General features: G+C 39.3%; 3 protein-coding genes across 12 annotated transcripts in view; 2 read left to right on the top strand and 1 right to left on the bottom strand.

The window, feature by feature from the left end:
* Positions 1 to 19,579, top strand: part of LOC134822081 (1-phosphatidylinositol 4,5-bisphosphate phosphodiesterase beta-4-like) — an 858,242-nt gene that overhangs the window by 639,484 nt on the left and 199,179 nt on the right. The window lies entirely within an intron of this gene.
* Positions 891 to 15,369, bottom strand: LOC134821912 (zinc finger protein 260-like). Its single transcript, XM_063832741.1, has 15 exons — positions 15,328 to 15,369; positions 14,867 to 14,970; positions 14,478 to 14,590; positions 14,256 to 14,355; positions 13,975 to 14,072; positions 13,512 to 13,594; positions 11,327 to 11,406; positions 11,069 to 11,182; positions 5,345 to 5,509; positions 4,838 to 4,900; positions 4,300 to 4,679; positions 4,026 to 4,109; positions 2,647 to 2,785; positions 1,904 to 2,021; positions 891 to 1,691 (listed from the first exon to the last, which is right to left on the bottom strand). Exons 1-15 carry the CDS (start codon positions 15,347 to 15,349, stop codon positions 1,498 to 1,500), a joined length of 1,857 nt encoding a protein of 618 aa, XP_063688811.1. The 5' UTR covers positions 15,350 to 15,369; the 3' UTR covers positions 891 to 1,497.
* LOC134822079 (dynactin subunit 1-like) overlaps positions 19,320 to 19,579 on the top strand; it is a 37,349-nt gene continuing 37,089 nt past the window's right edge. For all 10 annotated transcript variants that reach the window (XM_063832942.1, XM_063832945.1, XM_063832943.1 and 7 more), the window contains exon 1: positions 19,320 to 19,348. The gene's annotated coding sequence lies outside the window, so the exon portion shown is untranslated. The remainder of the gene's footprint in view (positions 19,349 to 19,579) is intronic.

The raw sequence follows: 19,579 nt of genomic DNA, 5'->3' as shown, positions 1-19,579 counted from the left end.
ACAAGAAGGTCAAGTATTGTTTGGCGTTTGATTGTGTCAAATGCTCGAGACATATCTATGCCCATCTTGTGATACTGGAAGTGTTTACGCGTGACAACCGATATCAACATCCGCTCAGCCCACACTAGATCACCACAACTTCTGCCATGTTTGTACCCCGCCTGCGTGCTACCAGTGAAAGCATCAACTTTGTCTTCAATTCTATTCAGTACAATCATGGATAATATCTTACGAGCACCATTTGATAGACATAGAGGTCGTAGACTAGTGACAGGACCAGAATAGTCAGCGTTTTCTCGACTCGCTTTAAACTCAGACCAATCTTCCACCATAGACATAGTCACTTTCCTTTACCACGTCTTACACTTTTTCTACTCCCAAACTAGATCAAAAACGAACAGAATTTGCTCGAAAACTACTTCACTGGGCGACGCTCAGCCTGTCATTCCGCCGAATCTCTATTCTATTATGATTATGAACATAAATGTAATAGCCTGGGGTCCCCAGGTCAAAACTACTCAACACTAATATTTTACTATATTATACGTCACACGACTATTAATATTATAATATTTTAACTATTACGATTGTAATATAAAACTTTGTAATCCTTGATAAAATATCTTTGGATCCACTACATTATTTGTAGAACAATGGCGCCACTGATACAGCTTGGCGCCACCGTTCCTACTTGAAATATATAACAGAAATATATAAACAGCCCCTGGCCTTACTCATCCTACAGATAATCCTCACTATGGACCATTATACTGGGGGGCCCCCCTTATACTAGACTGGTTGGCGTATCCTCGGGACACTACGCTCTGTCTTTTGATATTTTACATATTTTTGATGAGAGATTTTAAGCACTCACAATTAAAACCAGCGAATAGAATGCTATTAAATGAAATACATAATGATTAAAGTAACATTGATTTATAACAAAATATCAAAACACTCAATATATAACATAAAGTTTTCAAGAAGTTTTACTTGACTCCTTATCGATGAGAAAGATAAGCACGTCAAATATAAAATCTTAAAAACGGTAAAAACTTTTAGAAAGCTACAAAATAGTACAAGTCGTACAAATGATATATTATGTTATAATGTTATAATTTGTTGAAAAAAGTATAATTATAAATTGACGATGAAATATAAATCCGCTTATTTCTAATGAAATCTGAATTACCATAACCAGTTTAGGTTTACAGTAATACACCATGACCATAAGAGCGCGGAACCACGGATTTATAACAGTCACTGTCTGTTATTAGTAAAAACGTATAACATTAACAGATATTGATAATGATAATCCTAATTTAAATTACTGACAACTATAACCCAAATTGGTGATACAAATCGTCCAAAATAATCGCCTTGCTCTTAGTCTTAGCTTTAAATACATCGGTGCTGTCCCACGTAATACCAAGTTACAGTTACCAAAGTTTCGGTTACCAAAGTTACAGTAACCTTGGTTTTTCCTGCCAACTTCCTCTAGATCTGCTTCAGTTCCATTTCCGGGAGGTTTTCCTTGTTCCTGTTCTCTGGAAAGCTCAGTTGGCCAAGCAGTTTCAGGGCCAAGTTGGTGTAGTTACCATGGTTACCGGGAAAGGATGCAGGCAGGTCTGGTTTGAGTTGGTCGGATCGTTTGGTTTTGTTGTGAGTCCGTATATGACGATGGAGGGTACCTTGAATGAACATGGTGTTAGTTTCCATGGTAACAAAGTGCACATGCTGATGCATGACGTCACACTTTTCATAGATCACTGTCGCATTTAATCTTAAAGATAACAAATGACGATTAGTAATAGCAAGCTAGCTAATAATTTGTAGATCTAAACTACTGCAACTGCTGCCTACGCAATAAATATAAAAATCAGAAATGGAGTTGAAATATTACCTGATTGTCGGAAAGCTTTGGAGCAGACCGGGCAGACGTAAGGTTTAGCCCCAGTATGTCGCCTCAAGTGAGCTTGTAAACTGTTGCTGTGGCTGAACGCGGCTGGGCACACGCTGCACTGTGAAGAGGAGGGTGGTTAGTACGTCATTTGGAGAAGAGGGTGTGTTTTAAACCACACATTTGGAGAAGAGGGTGTGTTTTAAACCACACATTTGGAGAAGAGGGTGTGTTTAAAACCACACATTTGGAGAAGAGGGTGTGTTTTAAACCACACATTTGGAGAAGAGGGTGTGTTTAAAACCACACATTTGGAGAAGAGGGTGTGTTTAAAACCACACATTTGGAGAAGAGGGTGTGTTTAAAACCACACATTTGGAGAAGAGGGTGTGTTTAAAACCACACATTTGGAGAAGAGGGTGTGTTTAAAACCACACATTTGGAGAAGAGGGTGTGTTTAAAACCACACATTTGGAGAAGAGGGTGTGTTTAAAACCACACATTTGGAGAAGAGGGCGTGTTTTAAAGGTCACACATATTTAAATATAATGGCATAAATCTGCTCAAATATTTTGTTAACAAGAATGCATATAGGCAGAACTTGAAAGAATCACCGCTCGTTCACGCATCTTTCTAAGCTTGTTATTGCTTAGGTACCTAGGGATAATCGATGTTCTAAAAGCCTTGCCCCTTATCAAATATACCGGTTCAAAACAAGTTTCCATGAAAATGAGATTTTCAGTTACCTGGAAGGGTTTGATTTTGGTGTGGGTTCTCATGTGAATGTGGAGAATGGAGGATCTCGCGAAACTTTTGTCACAGTATGAGCACACGTAGGGTCGACTTCCCGTGTGGGTTCTCAGATGTTCTTGTAGATTGTTGGACCTGTGGGAATGGGGGTGTGAAAACTTGCGGGTTTTTACCGTGTTATACTTCAAAGGTATGTTAAGTCAAAATCTGGTTAAAAGTTTAAAAGGAAAGTGGCTTGAGCAGATAATAACCTCAAACATAGTTTCAGCCGAATTATTGAAGTGCATGCCTTCAAAGTTTTAAAATATGATCATATTCGAAAGAATTTTAGGTATAAGATAGAGATTTGAGGAAAACTTCTTGCAAAATTTCATGGTCGAAAATTTGAATTATATTTTCCAGCCGATTCATCCAGCACTAATTTCCAGACCGGTGCTGATGAGAAGAGTATTTCAGTCGGGTGAGCCAATCAGACGCGGTTATTTTTATCACGTGATTAAGATGGTTGGTTGGTGGTGTTGGGTACACAGTGAGTATGATCCGCAGATCACCGTGTTTACAACCAGAGCTACACGTGCGTTGCTGGGTAACAAATCACAGACCAGTTCACCGATCACGTGGTTCCCGGGGTCCAATGAGAAGTGTGCTTACAGGTAATGAATTGCGGACGGTAAGATAAACAAATGCCTAGACGAAATGTAATTAGAATTTCACAGCTGCTAAATTGACATATGCGCTCCGAAAGGGGATAGTGCTGGGATGGTAAAATCCACCTATCACAGACCAGCCTCATCTCACTCCGGCCAATCAGAAGCCAACTCCCAATCACGTGACATCCCAAACTGAGATCGGGGTCGGTCGCACTGCCAGCGACAAATTGTTTCGTTGCACTGGGGGAGCGAGGGATAAGAGGAACCAGGGGTTGGTAGAAAGAAAGTGGGAGAAATTAGCGGATTTTACCCCAAAAAGCAATGTCTGCAGACTGCACCGAGGGAATTAAGGAGATTGATTTCAGGAAGTGCGAGACTGACTGAACATTGGACCGGGAGGTGAGCTGCAGAAAATAAATCCTCACCGTCTGGCATTGGTTTCCATGACAACGCGATATTGAATGGACGAGGAGAAGTGAGAAGGTGGAAGTATCATGGTAGATGGCGCTCTTCTGGTTGATCTATAGACTGGAAATAATAGAGACTGGCACTATTACAGATACTATTGTCCAGTTTTGTTAGAAGGCATCTCCCCGCTGCTTCTGACAGATTGGACAGCTCAACATTCAGGAGAAACCAAATCTTAAGTGCCATTTTCCCGGACTAAACCCCCGTTAATAAAGTACTTAAGATTATAATATTGAAGAATGGTATCAATATCTCACCGTGTGAATGTTTTGTCGCAATGAGTGCACTTGTAAGGGCGCTCTGATTCGTGGACTGACTTTATGTGTTCGTCTAATAAGGACCTGAAATAACACATGGGTTAGAGAAAGAATTTCATAAGCCAACTGACAAAATATTTCGAGCGATTTAAAAAATAAAGCCGCAATAATATAATTTGCAATCACCCTATCAAAATTTCCAAATCGCCCCAGATTTTAGATCAATGTTTTCAAAGTATATTATGATTTTACCCTAATTTTACTTTTTACTAACTTGTTGTTGAAATGAGAGTCACACTCGTTACAGTAGCTCATCGAGTGCTGATCGAGTCCAGTCGTCACAGCTACCGAGTGAAGGAGCAAGTGGGAGTGAAGCTCACCAAACGTCTCGAAAGAAACCGAGCACTGGTTGCACCTGAGAAGTGACTCCGTCATCTTCTCTCCATATTTGGAGGTATCCGGTGACGTCATTTCTTTGCCATATTTGGCGAAGTCTGGTGAGGTTATGTTTTTACCATATTTGGCAATCTCGGGGGAGGTTAAAGGACTGTATTTAATGATGTCAGGTGACGTCACACCTCCGAACTTGGTCAGATCGAACGGTTTCAGTGCTGTCGGACAGAAGAGTGGAGATGTGTTGAGCAGATTGTTGCACTGAAATAAACAAAGTTACTTAACCGGAGAAACTATGATACAATCTAAGTTTATTATAAACGAATAAGTTGATTAAGAGGAAAAATAGTAAACTATCCACTTAATCATAGCAATGTGACATAATTAGGAAACTAACAAGGTAATAATGATATAATTACCCGAGCAGCTGCAGGGAAGCGAGGAGTTGGTTTAGGAAGTTGCTTGCTCTTTTCCAAACCAGTCTGAAGGGATTAAATAATTGAAATGATAACTTCTACACAATATTTGAGAGTCCAGCTATATTAATATTCTATGTGATGTCCATGACCAACTTGCTTCCTCTCAGTCACCGAGTCAAAGGGTGGAGTCTGATTACCACAATACTTAAAATCATATTATCTCGTTAAAAGATTAGATTCGTGTTTGACAGAGGAAATTGAAGTATTATTGTAAAAGTGATATCTGATATCATCTTTAAGACTTTGTAAAGATATCATACATCTTCAAGTAATTTGATTGACGATTAAATAGAGTTTGTTTGTTTTTTGGAGCTGGAAAATACGATTCATACTCATTAACAATGAGGTCCGATGGCAAAATAGGGATGATATATACATTTGCGAATACTTGTATACAATTACTTTTATCTGACTATACCGATATTTTACCACAATAGATTATCTAACCTGTAAATCTGACACAAGTTTCTGAAGAAAGGAGTGTTTTAGGAGGAGAGCTTGGGTTGAGAGAGTCAGATCCAGGTTGCTCTGGAAACTACCCATGTTCAGTGACGTCATGGGAGTTGCCATGGAGACGTGGGATGTTGCGAAATGTTTAGCTGTCATGTGTTCCTATTGGATAGTCTGTGTTAGTAGAGGAAATATATAGTTTTATTATTGTAAGGAAAGAAAATTTCGTGGGACACAAATCTGTCTTTGAAGATCAGAAATGTTTCGTATTTTGCTGAAATCTATGATGCACATCATCCTTGAAAATTGTCAGATTATCACTCTGGCTGAGGTTGAGGCACGGGAGAAACATTTAACCCATTACCTAATATAACAGATGAGCTCGATAATAGTCAGGACATGATGGATTAGAAGGTAGTTTGTCTTACATCACGTGACGTAAACTAATTACAGATCACACTAATGCAGTCTCCTCCCCACCCATTTACTACACTACCCCCCATTACTCCTTCATCAAACATCCCATTACTCCATCCCCTCCTGATTTATTGATGCTTGTGAGAGGGTTAATGAAAAACAGGCATCCAATGCTTTTGTCATGCAACCAATATATGCACTTAGAGCCGACTGCAGCTCCTAGGTAAACACAAATTAATTTCAATACCATGAGGGGTAGGTCACGTGATAGGAAAGAAGTGGGATATGCAGTAAACACCTTGAGATAAGTTAAATGTTGGTTGGGAACTCAGGTATTTTTTTAAACACGACCGATACTTTCTAATCGAATACAGTCCCAATCAAAACCCAACCAAAACCTGCTAAACTTGGACGAAAATACAACCGATCTAGATAATTGAAAAAATCATATTTGTGAACCAATATCTTGGAGATGATAATATAGAGTCACGAGTAAAAGCTGGGACTTGGGTGGGGCCAACCGAATACATTACCAAACGTTGGGGCTTCGTGTTAGAGTCAAATTTCACTTACTCATTTATCCTACACATTTCACCATATGGGACTGGAAATGGTTCCCTTGGTGCAGGTGTGAGTTTTGTGCTTTGTGCTGTGATCACTGCATATCTAGTAATCGCATAATGTGATTTGTGGACCAGCGGTTACAGTTTAAAGTTGTCGAGAGCCAAATCTGTACTGGCTAATAAAGGGTTTCCAAAAGTAAAAAGTGTTATCTCCCAGAGCCATGAATAAGCAACAAGTGAAAATGATACAATTAGAAAATGCACACTAAAACATTTGGAGGCAATGTAAGAGGGATGGTGCCAGAGTGACCAGACAAAAGAACAATCAAGAAGCCCCATTTAAGTGATCCGGGTAGATCACTCGATTTGAAATGGGCATTTAAACACAGACAAATACACACACCAAGTATCATCATATCACCAAGCCGTGAAGAACAGCCAAGAAAAGAGCATGACATCACAGACCTCTCACCTATAACCCCGCTCACCTCCCTCACTGTTTACAAATAAGAAGTATCATTACAAACTACAGCCCCGGGAGAGAGAAGGTGAACGGGATGACGTTAGATGGGATCTGGTGGCAAGTAGTGTCGGGTTGTGTTCCACTGTAGTTCCACTGTAATGTGCAGTGCGCCGTGTTAGTAATCTTTACACTAATCTCCAAACTCTCTCCCAGCTCCCCCCTTTAATCAAATAACCTACCTCCAATTGGCACCTGCTATACCAATTCACACAGTCCCAGGTCTCAGCCAATCAGAGGACGAGGATCTGGGCAAACGAGCTGTGATTGGAGGGTGAGTTAGTGTTTTGTGACAGAGATCACCAGGCACTGCAGCCTATGATGCCCTGTTAATTTGGTAATCGTACTAGACGACCTGAGTAGCGAGTGAGACCTGGATAAGAGGAGCATGGGGGGTGTGGGACAAGTCCTCTAAAGTGCCCAAAAGTACCAGGTTATACCCGCTCCCCCGGCCCCCTGGATGAGATGAGTACTATGTGTGAGCCGATATGATAGGAGGGCCTGCTTGTACAGGTGTTACAGATCCGTACCGGGGGAAGTTACCATGACTACAAGGGGGCCGCTGCGGTCCCACGTCCTTCTCCCTGACCCCCACTAACAATTTCAGCTTCGATCCTCCTCCAATTTGTACTCTTTAAAATAAACAGATGGCGCGACGGGTAATTAGGCCTGGCTTACGGGAATTGTGCACCTTTGATAAAACACAGCTTAGAGGAACACAAATGCAGGTTCTGCACCTCTTTTCGGCTTTGCGGTCTGAATTCCAGACTGCTGCTGTGATTGAAAATATTTTTCGGGACAACAAACCAATTGGGTCAATTATTTGATCGATGATAGACTGGCACACAATTCGAAACCCTAGATTCAATACAGTTTCAATTTTTGAAAGTATAGGTCATCAAGGTTTCGGATTTTCCCTTGAAATCACGAACGTACAAATTATATATCGTTTTCAACAAAGAGATCAAGCAAATAGTGAATATATTCTGGCGACCACAGCAATAAAGCTTACAATTTTCACGTTATGAAAGACCTTAGTAATTTGCCAAACCTATACTCACTGGTGAGTGGTGAGACCCTTTTCAAAGAAATAAAGGGCATGGCAGAGACAAACGAGTTACAATCTTATTGACGATGACGTGTACAGATCGGCTGGGTACCTTTATCCTAATTTGATAGGGTCACTCAGTCAATCACTTGTCAAAACAGTCTGATTGGGTTTTGATGGATAAGCATGGCCCACTTAGTAAGTAAAATGGGTAATGGGCATATCAACATTTCAATAATTGGGTATCAGCTATCAAGATCTCGAACAGATCACCCATTCAGCAATCACCATGATGTGATAAGAATTCACACGAGTGATTAGAATATATGGATATCCAAAATTACTCTTGAGTATTGATATCATTAAAATTGGACTTTATGAAACCTGGACATACGTCGTTTCTTCAAAACAAACAATGGAATACTTTGGTAGTAGTAGTGCGCCACAAAAGTAACAAAAAACTATATTATTCAAAATGTATAAAGTTAGGAGCCCCCTTCAAAATATGATATCAAATAAACTTTGTACGGAGAGAATTAAACCGCAATCAAAGCCTTCACCGAAAATTCTTTAAAAGTCGATATCAGCAATTGAAAGTATCTCAGACAGTGCCTTTGAAAAGACACCACAAAATAAAACAGGAAGGAGTAAGATTACCATTGAAATGCATGATACTGGAGTGCACCTCAAGGGATGATACACTTAGACGCAATGGCTCCGGAGGCTACTGGAATAGTGAACCTGCAGAATGACTGACTGGAGTGCCGCGTGGTAAAACTGAGTGGCCAGGTAACAAGTGTCTATTAGACGAAGAGATCGATCTGTTGATCCCCTAACCTGGATCTGCAATCTAATTGGTTGCTGAACGTCACGTGACTTGAGACAAGACACCTGATTGGCTGAGCAGGTCGGATCCATTAACGGAGTCTGGTTCACATGTTAATTTGGAGCACCTGGATTTCACCCCCTAGGGTTCAACATTTAGCTTGATAGTGCTCCCTCGTCCAATCAGATCTTCTCACGATACCACGTGATCATATTCAACCAATCATCTCGTTACCAGGCAACCCACGTGACGCTGATCCAGTTTTACAGGGCGGCAATATTCTGGGGGGAGTACAGGTACAAAGAGCAGGTATCAGCGAACAAATTAGAATGTAACAAGCATTAGATATAACTGTGGAGAGAGAGGGAGTCCCGTGCAGAGGGGGACACTGATTAATACTTTAATAGATTCTATCTTTTTGTTACCAAGAGTGGCAGGTATAGGAGGATTGGAGGTGGTGGTGGTGGAGAAAGGGGACGAATGGAACCTAATAATTCAGGGTCCACTCCCTTGATCTGCGGGCTTTTTTGAGAGCTCTTCAAATCATCACGTACCTATTGTACGGTGTCCGAAGCTTTCGCAGACACATTAATAATTTAGACAGAGCTGGGAAAAAATGTAGGATACACTCTTATAGGCATGTAGGCGTGGTCGATGTGACCCTAAAGTATAAGAAAAGCTTTTTAATAAGCGATGAACAACAAGTATAAATAGTATCCGTTACTGATGAAACATTTCGTAATAACTGGAAACATGTATTTTGAGACGACTCTCGATGCAAAAATAGGTGTGAGATGAAATTTGCTGGGTATGGAGGCAATATGAGATTAGGTTATCTGGAAGGCACTGCAATATGTGGTTTTATTGAAAAATATATTATATGTATGCAGGTTTATTGATAAAAGATGAGACGTATATTAGGAAAACTGGATGTGATTCATTTGTAAGGAAAACACAATTATTGAAAATATTTGGTTTTATTGAGAGAAAATAAACTGTGGTGTTATGGGGTCAATAAGACGTGGTTCCATGGTGACAACCCAAGAAGTGGTTCCCATGGCGACCGCATGGCTACCAAGCAACAAGGTAACACGTGCAACAAAACCCATACCCAAACCCCTGACCTGTGCCCTGCCACATCACGTGATGTGACAAACAAGGTCACGTGATGTGACAAACAAGGTAAACCAACCAGAAGAGGAGCTGTACAGTGGTGAGATGAAGTGTTGTGTATAACCACACCTTGTCCGATACCAGTATCACTAATTTAGTTATAAGCTAATGACACTAACCAGCTTTAATACACTAAATTTAATATTCCCAGTCAAATGCGCATCAGCGCAGGACCATGCATTTCACTTCCAATCTACAACAAGTAGATTTAAACTGGCCGGTCAGAGGGCTGGGGTTAGGCCACGTGACAAGGATTGACCAATCAGGACAGGGTATCAAGTGCAGTGAGACGAGGTACTGGGTAACTAGAGTTCAGTGAAGTTAGTTTGCTGTTCATTGTACAGTGACCACGCCTCATGGTCGTTTAAATCTGTGCTATTATTGGTTAAATATAAAAGAGTGGTTTGAGAAGTGGTCATGTCTAAAGAATTTAGGAAAATTACGTTATAGGTGGAGAAACACAGCACAGTGAAAGATCACTGCGGGATAAACACTAAAAGATAAGTAAAAGCACCGAACAATGAATAAGTTAATCAGGATGCGTTAGATCCAAGGGTTGGTGGGCATTTTTTAAAACATTTTCATCACGAAAAGTGCGGAGTACCCCTAGCCCTAACTTCTCCCTCTAAAACAAGATTACCTACGATATAGATTTTACATAAATTTAATAAAGATGTGACATGCCGAAAGAAAATAGAGTACCACAAAGCAAATAGAGTAGCATAAACAGAGCGAGAAGTTGATATTTAAAATTATGCACGATAGTAATTCCATTATTTTGATACCCTGAGCCCTAATATTCGTATTTATGGTAAATTTCCTACTCTCACGCGGCAAAAATTGGATCATAAATGCTTGTTCCTTCTTGCTTCATTATACTCTAGACAATCGTCCAGCAAAGATATATATTTTTGAGACAATTTTCATAAAAGTATAGTTTATATTATCACAGGATATATTGTCAAATGAAATTGGTGCTTACTGCTTTTAGCTTCAGCAGGTGCAAAATATACACACAAAATGAGAATTAGAAGAGTAATTTTCAGTGATCACATAATTTCATCTGACAGCGCTAACGATGATTTATTTGGATGGTTCAAGAGCCTTATAAATTGTGTATGATTCGCCTCTCCAAACAAATCCAAATAAGCACTAAAAAATGACTGAATAGTACCTGAAGTTTGTCAGCTGACAAGAAGGAATTACCACATTCTCCACACTCCAACCGAGTAGTATTGGAACAGAGTCCGGCACAGTGCGACCTGTACTCTTCAAACTTCACAAACACCTGAACAATGTCAGAGTTATGCGGAGGAATAATAAAAGGGGATTTTGGATGATTCTAACACCGTTTTGCAAAGGAAAACTTGTCATATTGCCAAGTTAACAGATGCTTAGTCAGGTATATAAATAGTGATTGTGAGTAACCTACCAGTCCACATTGGTTACAATTGTAAGGGGTGTCGTGGTCAGAGCTGAGGTGTCTCTCTAGACACAGCGAACCTTCAAAACCTGAAATCAGGTTCTGTCAGAACTGGGTTAAAGGCTGATTTTTTAATTATTAACCAATTTTTAGCTCGACTGTTTTGTTACTTGAAGTAAATGAGTCTTCGTTACATGGTGATGGAAAATCGAATTCAGGGCGCAGGCGCCATGACAATGTTGATGCTGGGACCTATCGATTCCCGCACAACAGTGAAAAGTATGAGCTGCGATGAACAATAAGTCCACGTGACAGGAACATCTTTAACAGCAGGCTCCACACTTCTGGGACACCTCCCATCACGTGACATTCCCAGCTGTCACGTGTATTCCCAGCTGTCACGTGACACACAAATGTTGCTATTAGCTATAAAAACAATTGCCCTGTACAAGAAACTGTCCAATGAGACAGAATACCCAATAACAGGTGACCAGTGGTTGCCATGGTAACTAACCAATATGCACGAGAAATGCAGAGGCCCTGTACAATCCCAGCCAATCAGTGACCAGTATTTACAGGTCCCCCAAATTAAGGTAAAAATGGCAGCAGGGTGCATGTTACCAAGGTAATATGGTAATACTGGGTAATTCGGTGTGCTTGTCAAGAGTTGCATCAGACAAATCATGTGGTGTGCTGGTCACGTGACATTGTAGAGCTGGAAGCACTGGAGTTGGGTCAAATCCAGGGCGCCCTCAGGGGAGCCCTGGAACCATTTTAAAGAGGCATCCTTTTTACGGAAGTGGTGATTTTTACAAGAGCACCCTGGGATACGATTTACTGGGGAGTATAAAAGGTCACGTCTTGTTAACATGAGGAGATTGTTCAGGAATAAAGTGTAAAAGTGAGTATCAGTGATTTGGTAGGTTCCCACGGCCACGTGATCACTTATTCAATCACTTGATTGGGGTTTTAATTGACGTGGGTAAGGGTGGGGAGGTGGCGCATACTTTCTGGAAACGGTTGTAAATTGGGGAAGCTTAATATGGAGCTTTACAGGGAGGGCAAAATGTTTGCAATGATCAGATTTACAATATACCTTTGTAGTATAAAACTTTGTATGAATCAATCAGTATTTGCAAATTTGTGCGTTTCAGTTTTTATATCACAATCAGTTATAATTGTACCTAACAATAATAATCTATATTAATCCTAACAGAGTGGAGCTCATTAACAAAAGATTCAAGAAATTTGGCCACATCAAAAGTGGGAAATTATGTATTTTTTTTTGTACTCTTTTGTTTATTAGTTTATTGGGCATAACAGCTCAACCTACAGTTTCTGATTTGTATTCAAAATGCAGCTAACCGTGACCATACGCACCACAATTCAATCTTCAAGTCACGTAATCTAATTCCATGGAAAACTCCACCAAATATTGACCCAGAAAGTTGACCCTGACAACTACAGATAGACTCACTGTGTGGTTGCGTGACGACACAGCACTATATGTGCACTATAATATATGCACTATGTAGTGCACTACAATTGAGTTGTTTAGTTAGAGCAAGGTGTAGTCCTGATTAATAAACGACATTACAGAATACATGTGGTATTTAACCCCTCTATAAAATCCGATTTACTGCCCGTATATTCAGATGGAATTTACAGAATGCGCCTACTTCTCTGATGGTTACTGTTCATGGAATTGCCTCTTAAAGCCAAACTTAGATACTAAAGGTCCTCTGGGAGAGCTAATTATAAGCCCTCGCATCCTCAAAAAAGGAGTACTGTTTTTCGGAGAGAAGTTAAGTTGAATACGTGGCTGTGAAATGTAGGAGATGAGCAATGGCGATTGTTAAAAAGTTGATTACAGGTGGCAGGTGCTGAGGTGCATGGTACTTTTGACTTTTGTCCACTTTTCCATAAGGAAGTACGTTTTAAGTTACACCATTACATGTTTAACTGATAAGTACGAATTCAAGGAAAAGTTATTAAGAAAATTAAAACATATTCATGACTTTACACCAAATTCAGGCTGCAGACACGTACTCGCTCCCACATTAAACAGGAGGCCACAGATAAATTAAACAGGATCGACTCCAATAAGAAACCAATCCGGTTGACATTATTTCTAAGTGACTTACAAAATACCAAAATTATAACAACATTATAACAACAGGGCGGTAAGACTAACCTTTATCACAGATACCACACTTGTACACTTCATCCTGATGCTGTGAGGTGACATGTTCATACATAGTCTCCTCTGATACGCTCCTGAAAACAGGTTTTACAGTCAGTTTTGTTAAGATAACGGATGACTATTATATAGTTTATATAGTTTTGTTAAATAATTATAAAATATTCCCATGAGATCACTGGAAATTTAACTCAAAACAAATGTTGGTAAGTTGATATATCCTTGTGATAAACTAACTTAAAATTCGAAATTTTATTTCTGCTCAGTTTCGCACGACCGCCCACGTGCAAATTAGGTAAACAAATTCAATGATATAAAACATCGCCATGGTACGGACTTATAATGATAATAAATTGAAGTTTAACAACACCACTTTTAAGATAAAACTTACACTCAGCATGAGTGTTTAATCTAAAAATCCCACAAATATTCATATATAATTATAATGATAAGTCACCTGTATCCACACTGAGCGCACTTGAACTTGTAACAGTGATGTTGGGATAGGGACAGCGGGGTGGCGTATGTTTTGTAGCAGTTTCTACATCTCAACTCCTGGGAGATTGTTAATTGATTAATCACATAATTATGTAATCACAGAATCATACGACTATTTTTATTGTTCGTCATGTTTCTTAACTACAAGGTGTGATCGATCGACGTTTTGACAGGCAAAGAATTGTAAACAAAGGTTTAAACAATTTGGTATTAGCTGGACAAAAGAAATCAGAAAATTACCTCAAATTCTTTAGCAATATCTGGGGACTTGTCATGACGTGTTTCCATGGAAACCAATCCAGAGTCCGTCAATCTAAAATGATTGAAGCTGCTTCTTTCCCTAGTTGAAGAGTATACGTTATTTTAAACACAGCTTCTCTCTTATTACTTCATTTTCGATGATAATTCGAATTATCAGGGGATTGATCATAAATTAGGAGAAGGTTTATTTTGAATACTTACGAGTAAGGTGTGCTGGTTGAAATGGGCGTTACCATGGTAACAGGGGTAACCATAGCAACTGGAGTGACAGGAGAAATAGGGAAATTTGGAGATCTTTGGACGGTATGGGACTCCTGTGTGGTGTTACATCATTAACTAATGATAAAATGATTTTAAACAATGCATTTGAATTTTGACTTATTCCAAGCAAAATTCTTGTTTAAAAAAAGTTGAACAGGTTCGGAGTATAATCAAGTTTCAAGATGTCAATTTGTCAAATTATCCAAGTTAATATTAATTTAATTATTAATATATTAACTTCGATAGTTTGACAGATTGACATCTTGAAGAGGCCTTTTTCTTTTTCTAATCAGGCCTTTTTATAATCAGCAAATACTCAAATGTCTTACCTTCCATTCCCTTGCTTCCTCCTTGACGACAGCATCGTGTGTCAGGTTGTTACCATGGCAACCTTCATCCTGGTCGCACAGCGAATCTTCCGTAGAAACTGAACCTGCGAACAGTGCATTTTAAAACGATATTTTTAAACAAAATACGATCTTAAAACGATTTCAACTCTAAAAGTTGTAATTCTTAAAAAATTACAAAAATGATACTGTACTGGTACCGGGTACAATTGTGCTACATTTTTTAAACCGGCAAATGGATGCTACATTGTTATGGAAATGCTATAAAACTACCGCAAGAGTAGGTTAGCAGTTATTTTCAAATTTAAGAAACAATGGTTACAGTGGGAAAGAGGCGTTAATTTTCTTTTCAAATGGAATGATATTCCTCCAAAATAGAAGTTAATTTTCGTCGCCTTCACATCGTTACCAAGCTTATCTATTAGCATTAAATTAAAACTTACTGAATGAACTTTCCTTCACCATTCTCGTTTATCAAGCTTAAAGGAAAGTTTAAAAATTAGGAAATAAACATCGTACTCGATTTTAACGAAGATGAAATAATTTAATGATGGATTTAAAAGTGACTCAAGGAAAATACACAGAGGAAATGGAGAAACACATACAAAAAACGCGAACAAACTAAACAATCGAAGAGAATTTGCAAAGTTAATGAAGTACAGTTCGTTCGAAACTATATGTCAGACACTAGAATTAAACTCCTGCTGTAACAACTGTAAACTGGTGCGATTCCCATCGAAATCGACAGAAAGTAGTAGAGCTATCTCAGAAAATTATAACTCGGTGTCGAGGCTATAAATTACAGTTGTTCGCATTAATAAAACAGTAGTTTGAATGTCATGTGAGACAGTGCAGTCCATATCGACTGAGTGCAAAATGCAACATTGTAACGAGAAATTCTCGGAACTACGTCAGATAGAATTATAGCAATGATGGGACTTCACTACTAGGTCAACATCGGACATCCCTTTAATTGTAATATGGTCGGAAGTTTAATACATTACGAAATTGATGAATGTTAATCGGACTAAATTTTTTCAGAATAAATAAGATAGCTCAAGAAATGTGACGAGTTGTTTTGCTGGGTTTAGAGTCTTATCATGCCTTGTAACGAAAAAGTAATAAAATTGATTCAGTCACACTTGTGATAAAAAATGCAAAACTCAATGCATGACTGAAGAAAGAATTAATACGAATCTAACTCTGAGCCAAATAGTTAGCTTCATACGCATGCTGACGTGCCAACCAAAAGTCAAAGAGGTTCAACACAAGTCATCCTCCATGCGTGAGCGCACCATCAAACTCAACCAAATCACGATGCCATGTGCTACAGTGCCAAGGAGTGCGCGGCGCAGTCACCGCGTCACGGCAACCCACGTGATACCCACATGAAAACCCACGTGTCACCGGGGACAACATCACGTGACGCGGGTGCGAGGTCGTGTTTTGAAGTGTTGCTTGATACCCACCACCCAGCACTCGGATTATTCTGTCGTACCAGTGGTATGTGGACATGTCTACTTCAATTACCAGGTGTTAAGCGTCCAACGTGTGAACGAACACGGTTTGGTATGTACCACGTGACCTCTTATTTGGCGTCCGGTCTCAATCAAAGGATCCAGATTACAGCTCATCGGACTATTATCAGGCTGGTTGTTTGTTAGCTCCACAAAACAGCTGCCAGGAGTCAGGACGCACCATTAATCAGATTCCTGGCCCATCATCTAAAGGCCTGAAGCCTGTCAACTACATCGAATCAACTTTGTCATCAGAGGAGAGAATTATTACCCTCACCGACATGCTCAGCTGTATTAGCTCTTCAAGTACTCCTCATTTGTCTGAACTCATTATATGTGCTCTCTTCAAACTTATCTCCCTTTTTTAATATATCCATTTACTTTCTACATTTCCACCAAATCTAGGTCAAGTTCGCTTGAAACTTTGAAACTAGCCAACTCATTTTCAAATTCTAGCCACTTATTCGAGCTCAAATTCTCAGAGGGCCCAGCTAGTTACTCCCCATAATAGTATTAGTTATACCCCTTAATGCTCATCATTATGTCAAGCGCTTAAGTCGCATAAACTCGCACTGTGACCACAAATTATAAATGATAAATGCCGGGAAAAGTATGAAGGAATTCAACATGTAATTTTCGTAATTCGTGAATTCGGGAGCGAAGGGTAGTAAACCAGATGCACTAAATTCACTTGGGATTCACCGAATCGTAACGTACTGTGAATACACCTCCGACACCTCCCAATAAAATTAGATGTAATGAACAAACTACTAGATTTAATAAATACTCTCGCCGATTAACGGCCCGGATCTGATTTGAATATGGACTCACAAAGACCTCTGCCGAAGCAATTATTATTCCGATAGGAACTTAAGGAGTAGGTACCAAACAGCGCAGTGGAGCAAATAATTGGGACCTTCACTTTGCCCTCTTTAATTGCAGGCCACTTCTCGCCGTCAATTCAATTAGTTGGGAGTTTTTACCGGTAAATTAGCTGATCCGCACTCTTCAAACAAACCAGTTAATGTAATAGTCGACAAATGTTCTCACGCACCGTAGTATTGACAATCATTTAAATTATTGTACGACTAGGATCGAATCTTAGCGAAACTTAACTTTTCAATTTGCATCTTTTACTAGGGCTAAGATATAAAATTTCTGGAGGGAATGACTGGAAATGGTGTGTGAATTAAGACATATTTGTGTTCGTGACTATGCAAATTTTTAGTTATGGACAATGTGACAATGGACGGTTTATATAAACCGTTTATATAAACCGAAACATATGTTTCGGTTTTTACCGTGCCATCATGATCAAGTGCTTAACATGCGGTGAAAATCACTGATTAAGTTTGAGAAAACTTAGCGAGCCAAAGAATGAATAACGTTAAAATAACTGAAAATCTACAAAGTGAACATACGGCGGAAGAAATAGAGAGAATATAGAATGCAGATAACGTCCCCGAAATGCGATTACATTTCAAATGGAGATGCGTCCAACCCACAAACAACATCGCTCCCGCTAAAGTAAACAAGTTTCAGCTGCTTTGTTTAAAACAACGCACTGAACATTCCCCGAAACGGAAAGTGGGAAAATTCAACAAAGCAGTACTGTATTTGTTAAGGAAGTGTGATTGTTCAAGTGCTAACTTAGCGCCGAGTCGTCAAACAAGCACCATGTCCTTCTTTCTTATGTAAACAAACGCTATATAGGAGTGCTAATGTGTTTATTAGGAATTAAAATCCGGCGTAAAATTTAAAATTTGTCACCTGCCTGCCCCCGTCACCGCAACTAGTTGAGTGTCTCAGCTGCAATTTAAAAGTGCAAAAGAGAGAGCGAGAGAGAGGGAGAGCGAGAGAGCGAGAGAGAGAGAGAGGATTACAATGTGAGAATATTTACACTTCAAGGATACTTCCGACCATTCCTGATCTCGGAGCAGCTCATGTGCGGAATGTTGCCATGACGACTTAGGCCGCTTGTCTTGTCTCTACTTTCTTCCTGGTGGATGGGGACAGTAAATGAGTTTTAGGCACGGTTTTTAGCTGAGGGGAGAGCGTACAAGCCCCGCCAATCTGATCTTATTAAATTTAGAGTTTACAAGAACGTGGTCAGAGAAATGTATCATTTATTGTGAGATTTAGGTGGAGGTGGACACACCCTTCGCAACTTGGGTGGAATAATCTCTGGAGAACAAGTGAATGTTCTCTAACTACCAACCACATACCATAGCATCAGAAAACTTTGATCGACGTGCGACGTAAATTGTAGGAACAGCTTTTTGATACGGTGATTAGTGATTACTAATACTATGGTTCCTTATGGTCATGTTTATTGGGTATGATCTAGATTGAGCCACACCCAAACTTGTTATGAAAAGCAAATTCACTTTATGATCTCACGATAGTAAAGTGATTTATAGATATGATTTTGGATTTGGTAACAACAAAACGATTCTCAATTTTATGATCTATAGTATGTTAAACTGTTATAGATGAGGTAACTGGCCACCAAATCTGTTGTTCATTTGATTTATATCAACTGCATTTTCTGTTCGCTAACCGATATTAGGAAACTCCTATCAAGTTCAACAATCAACATTTTCCCTCTCATTGACATGCCCATTTTTCGTTGTCCCGTCTGTGGCTGGATACGCCAGATTATTAACTATTTAACATGTTTTGAAAAACTTATGTTGCTTTTAAAATTATAAAATTTGGATGATGGCACAATTTAGTGTACGAAATATAATTGTAAACATAAAATGTCACAGAGTCAAACATAGGAACAACTATTAAAAATGATGATTTCAGGGATAATATCCGGTAACTAGGACGGTAGGACAAGTGAAACTACTTAACTGTTTTAGGAGGAAACGCGAGCTTTCAGTGTGCTACACTTTCATCAGTTTTAATACTTTCAACACTACTATATAACAAATAATTTGAGCCTGATGAAAGTGTAGCACACTGAAAGCTCGCGTTTCCTCCTAAACAGTAGTTTCACTTGTCCTACCTAGTCTCTACTACCGGATATTATCCCTGGAATCATTATCTTATCATGAGACTGATAAACAGCGAACCTCTCCAGGATCTCAACTATTAAAAAATAAACGATGTTCTGATGATTGACGTACTTTTATGTTTGACTAGACGGTACGCCAGATATACCTTACAGTTA

Source organism: Bolinopsis microptera, chromosome 10 (genome assembly GCF_026151205.1).
Source record: "Bolinopsis microptera isolate Bmic1 chromosome 10, MBARI_Bmic_1.0, whole genome shotgun sequence".
Lineage (NCBI taxonomy): Eukaryota > Metazoa > Ctenophora > Tentaculata > Lobata > Bolinopsidae > Bolinopsis > Bolinopsis microptera.
Note: the sequence above shows the minus strand (reverse complement) of the source record. Positions and strands in the feature narration are given on the sequence as shown.

Bases quoted from the DNA above. Each gene is read 5' to 3' on its own strand.
- LOC134821912 (XM_063832741.1), bottom strand. From the start codon at position 15,349: ATGGTGAAGGAAAGTTCATTCA. The intron at 11,183-11,326 runs GTAGGTTACTCA...GACATTGTTCAG, and splicing joins ATTGTAACCAATGTGGACTG to GTGTTTGTGAAGTTTGAAGA. The intron at 1,692-1,903 runs GTAATATTTCAA...TGTTCATTCAAG, and splicing joins CAAAGCTTTCCGACAATCAG to GTACCCTCCATCGTCATATA.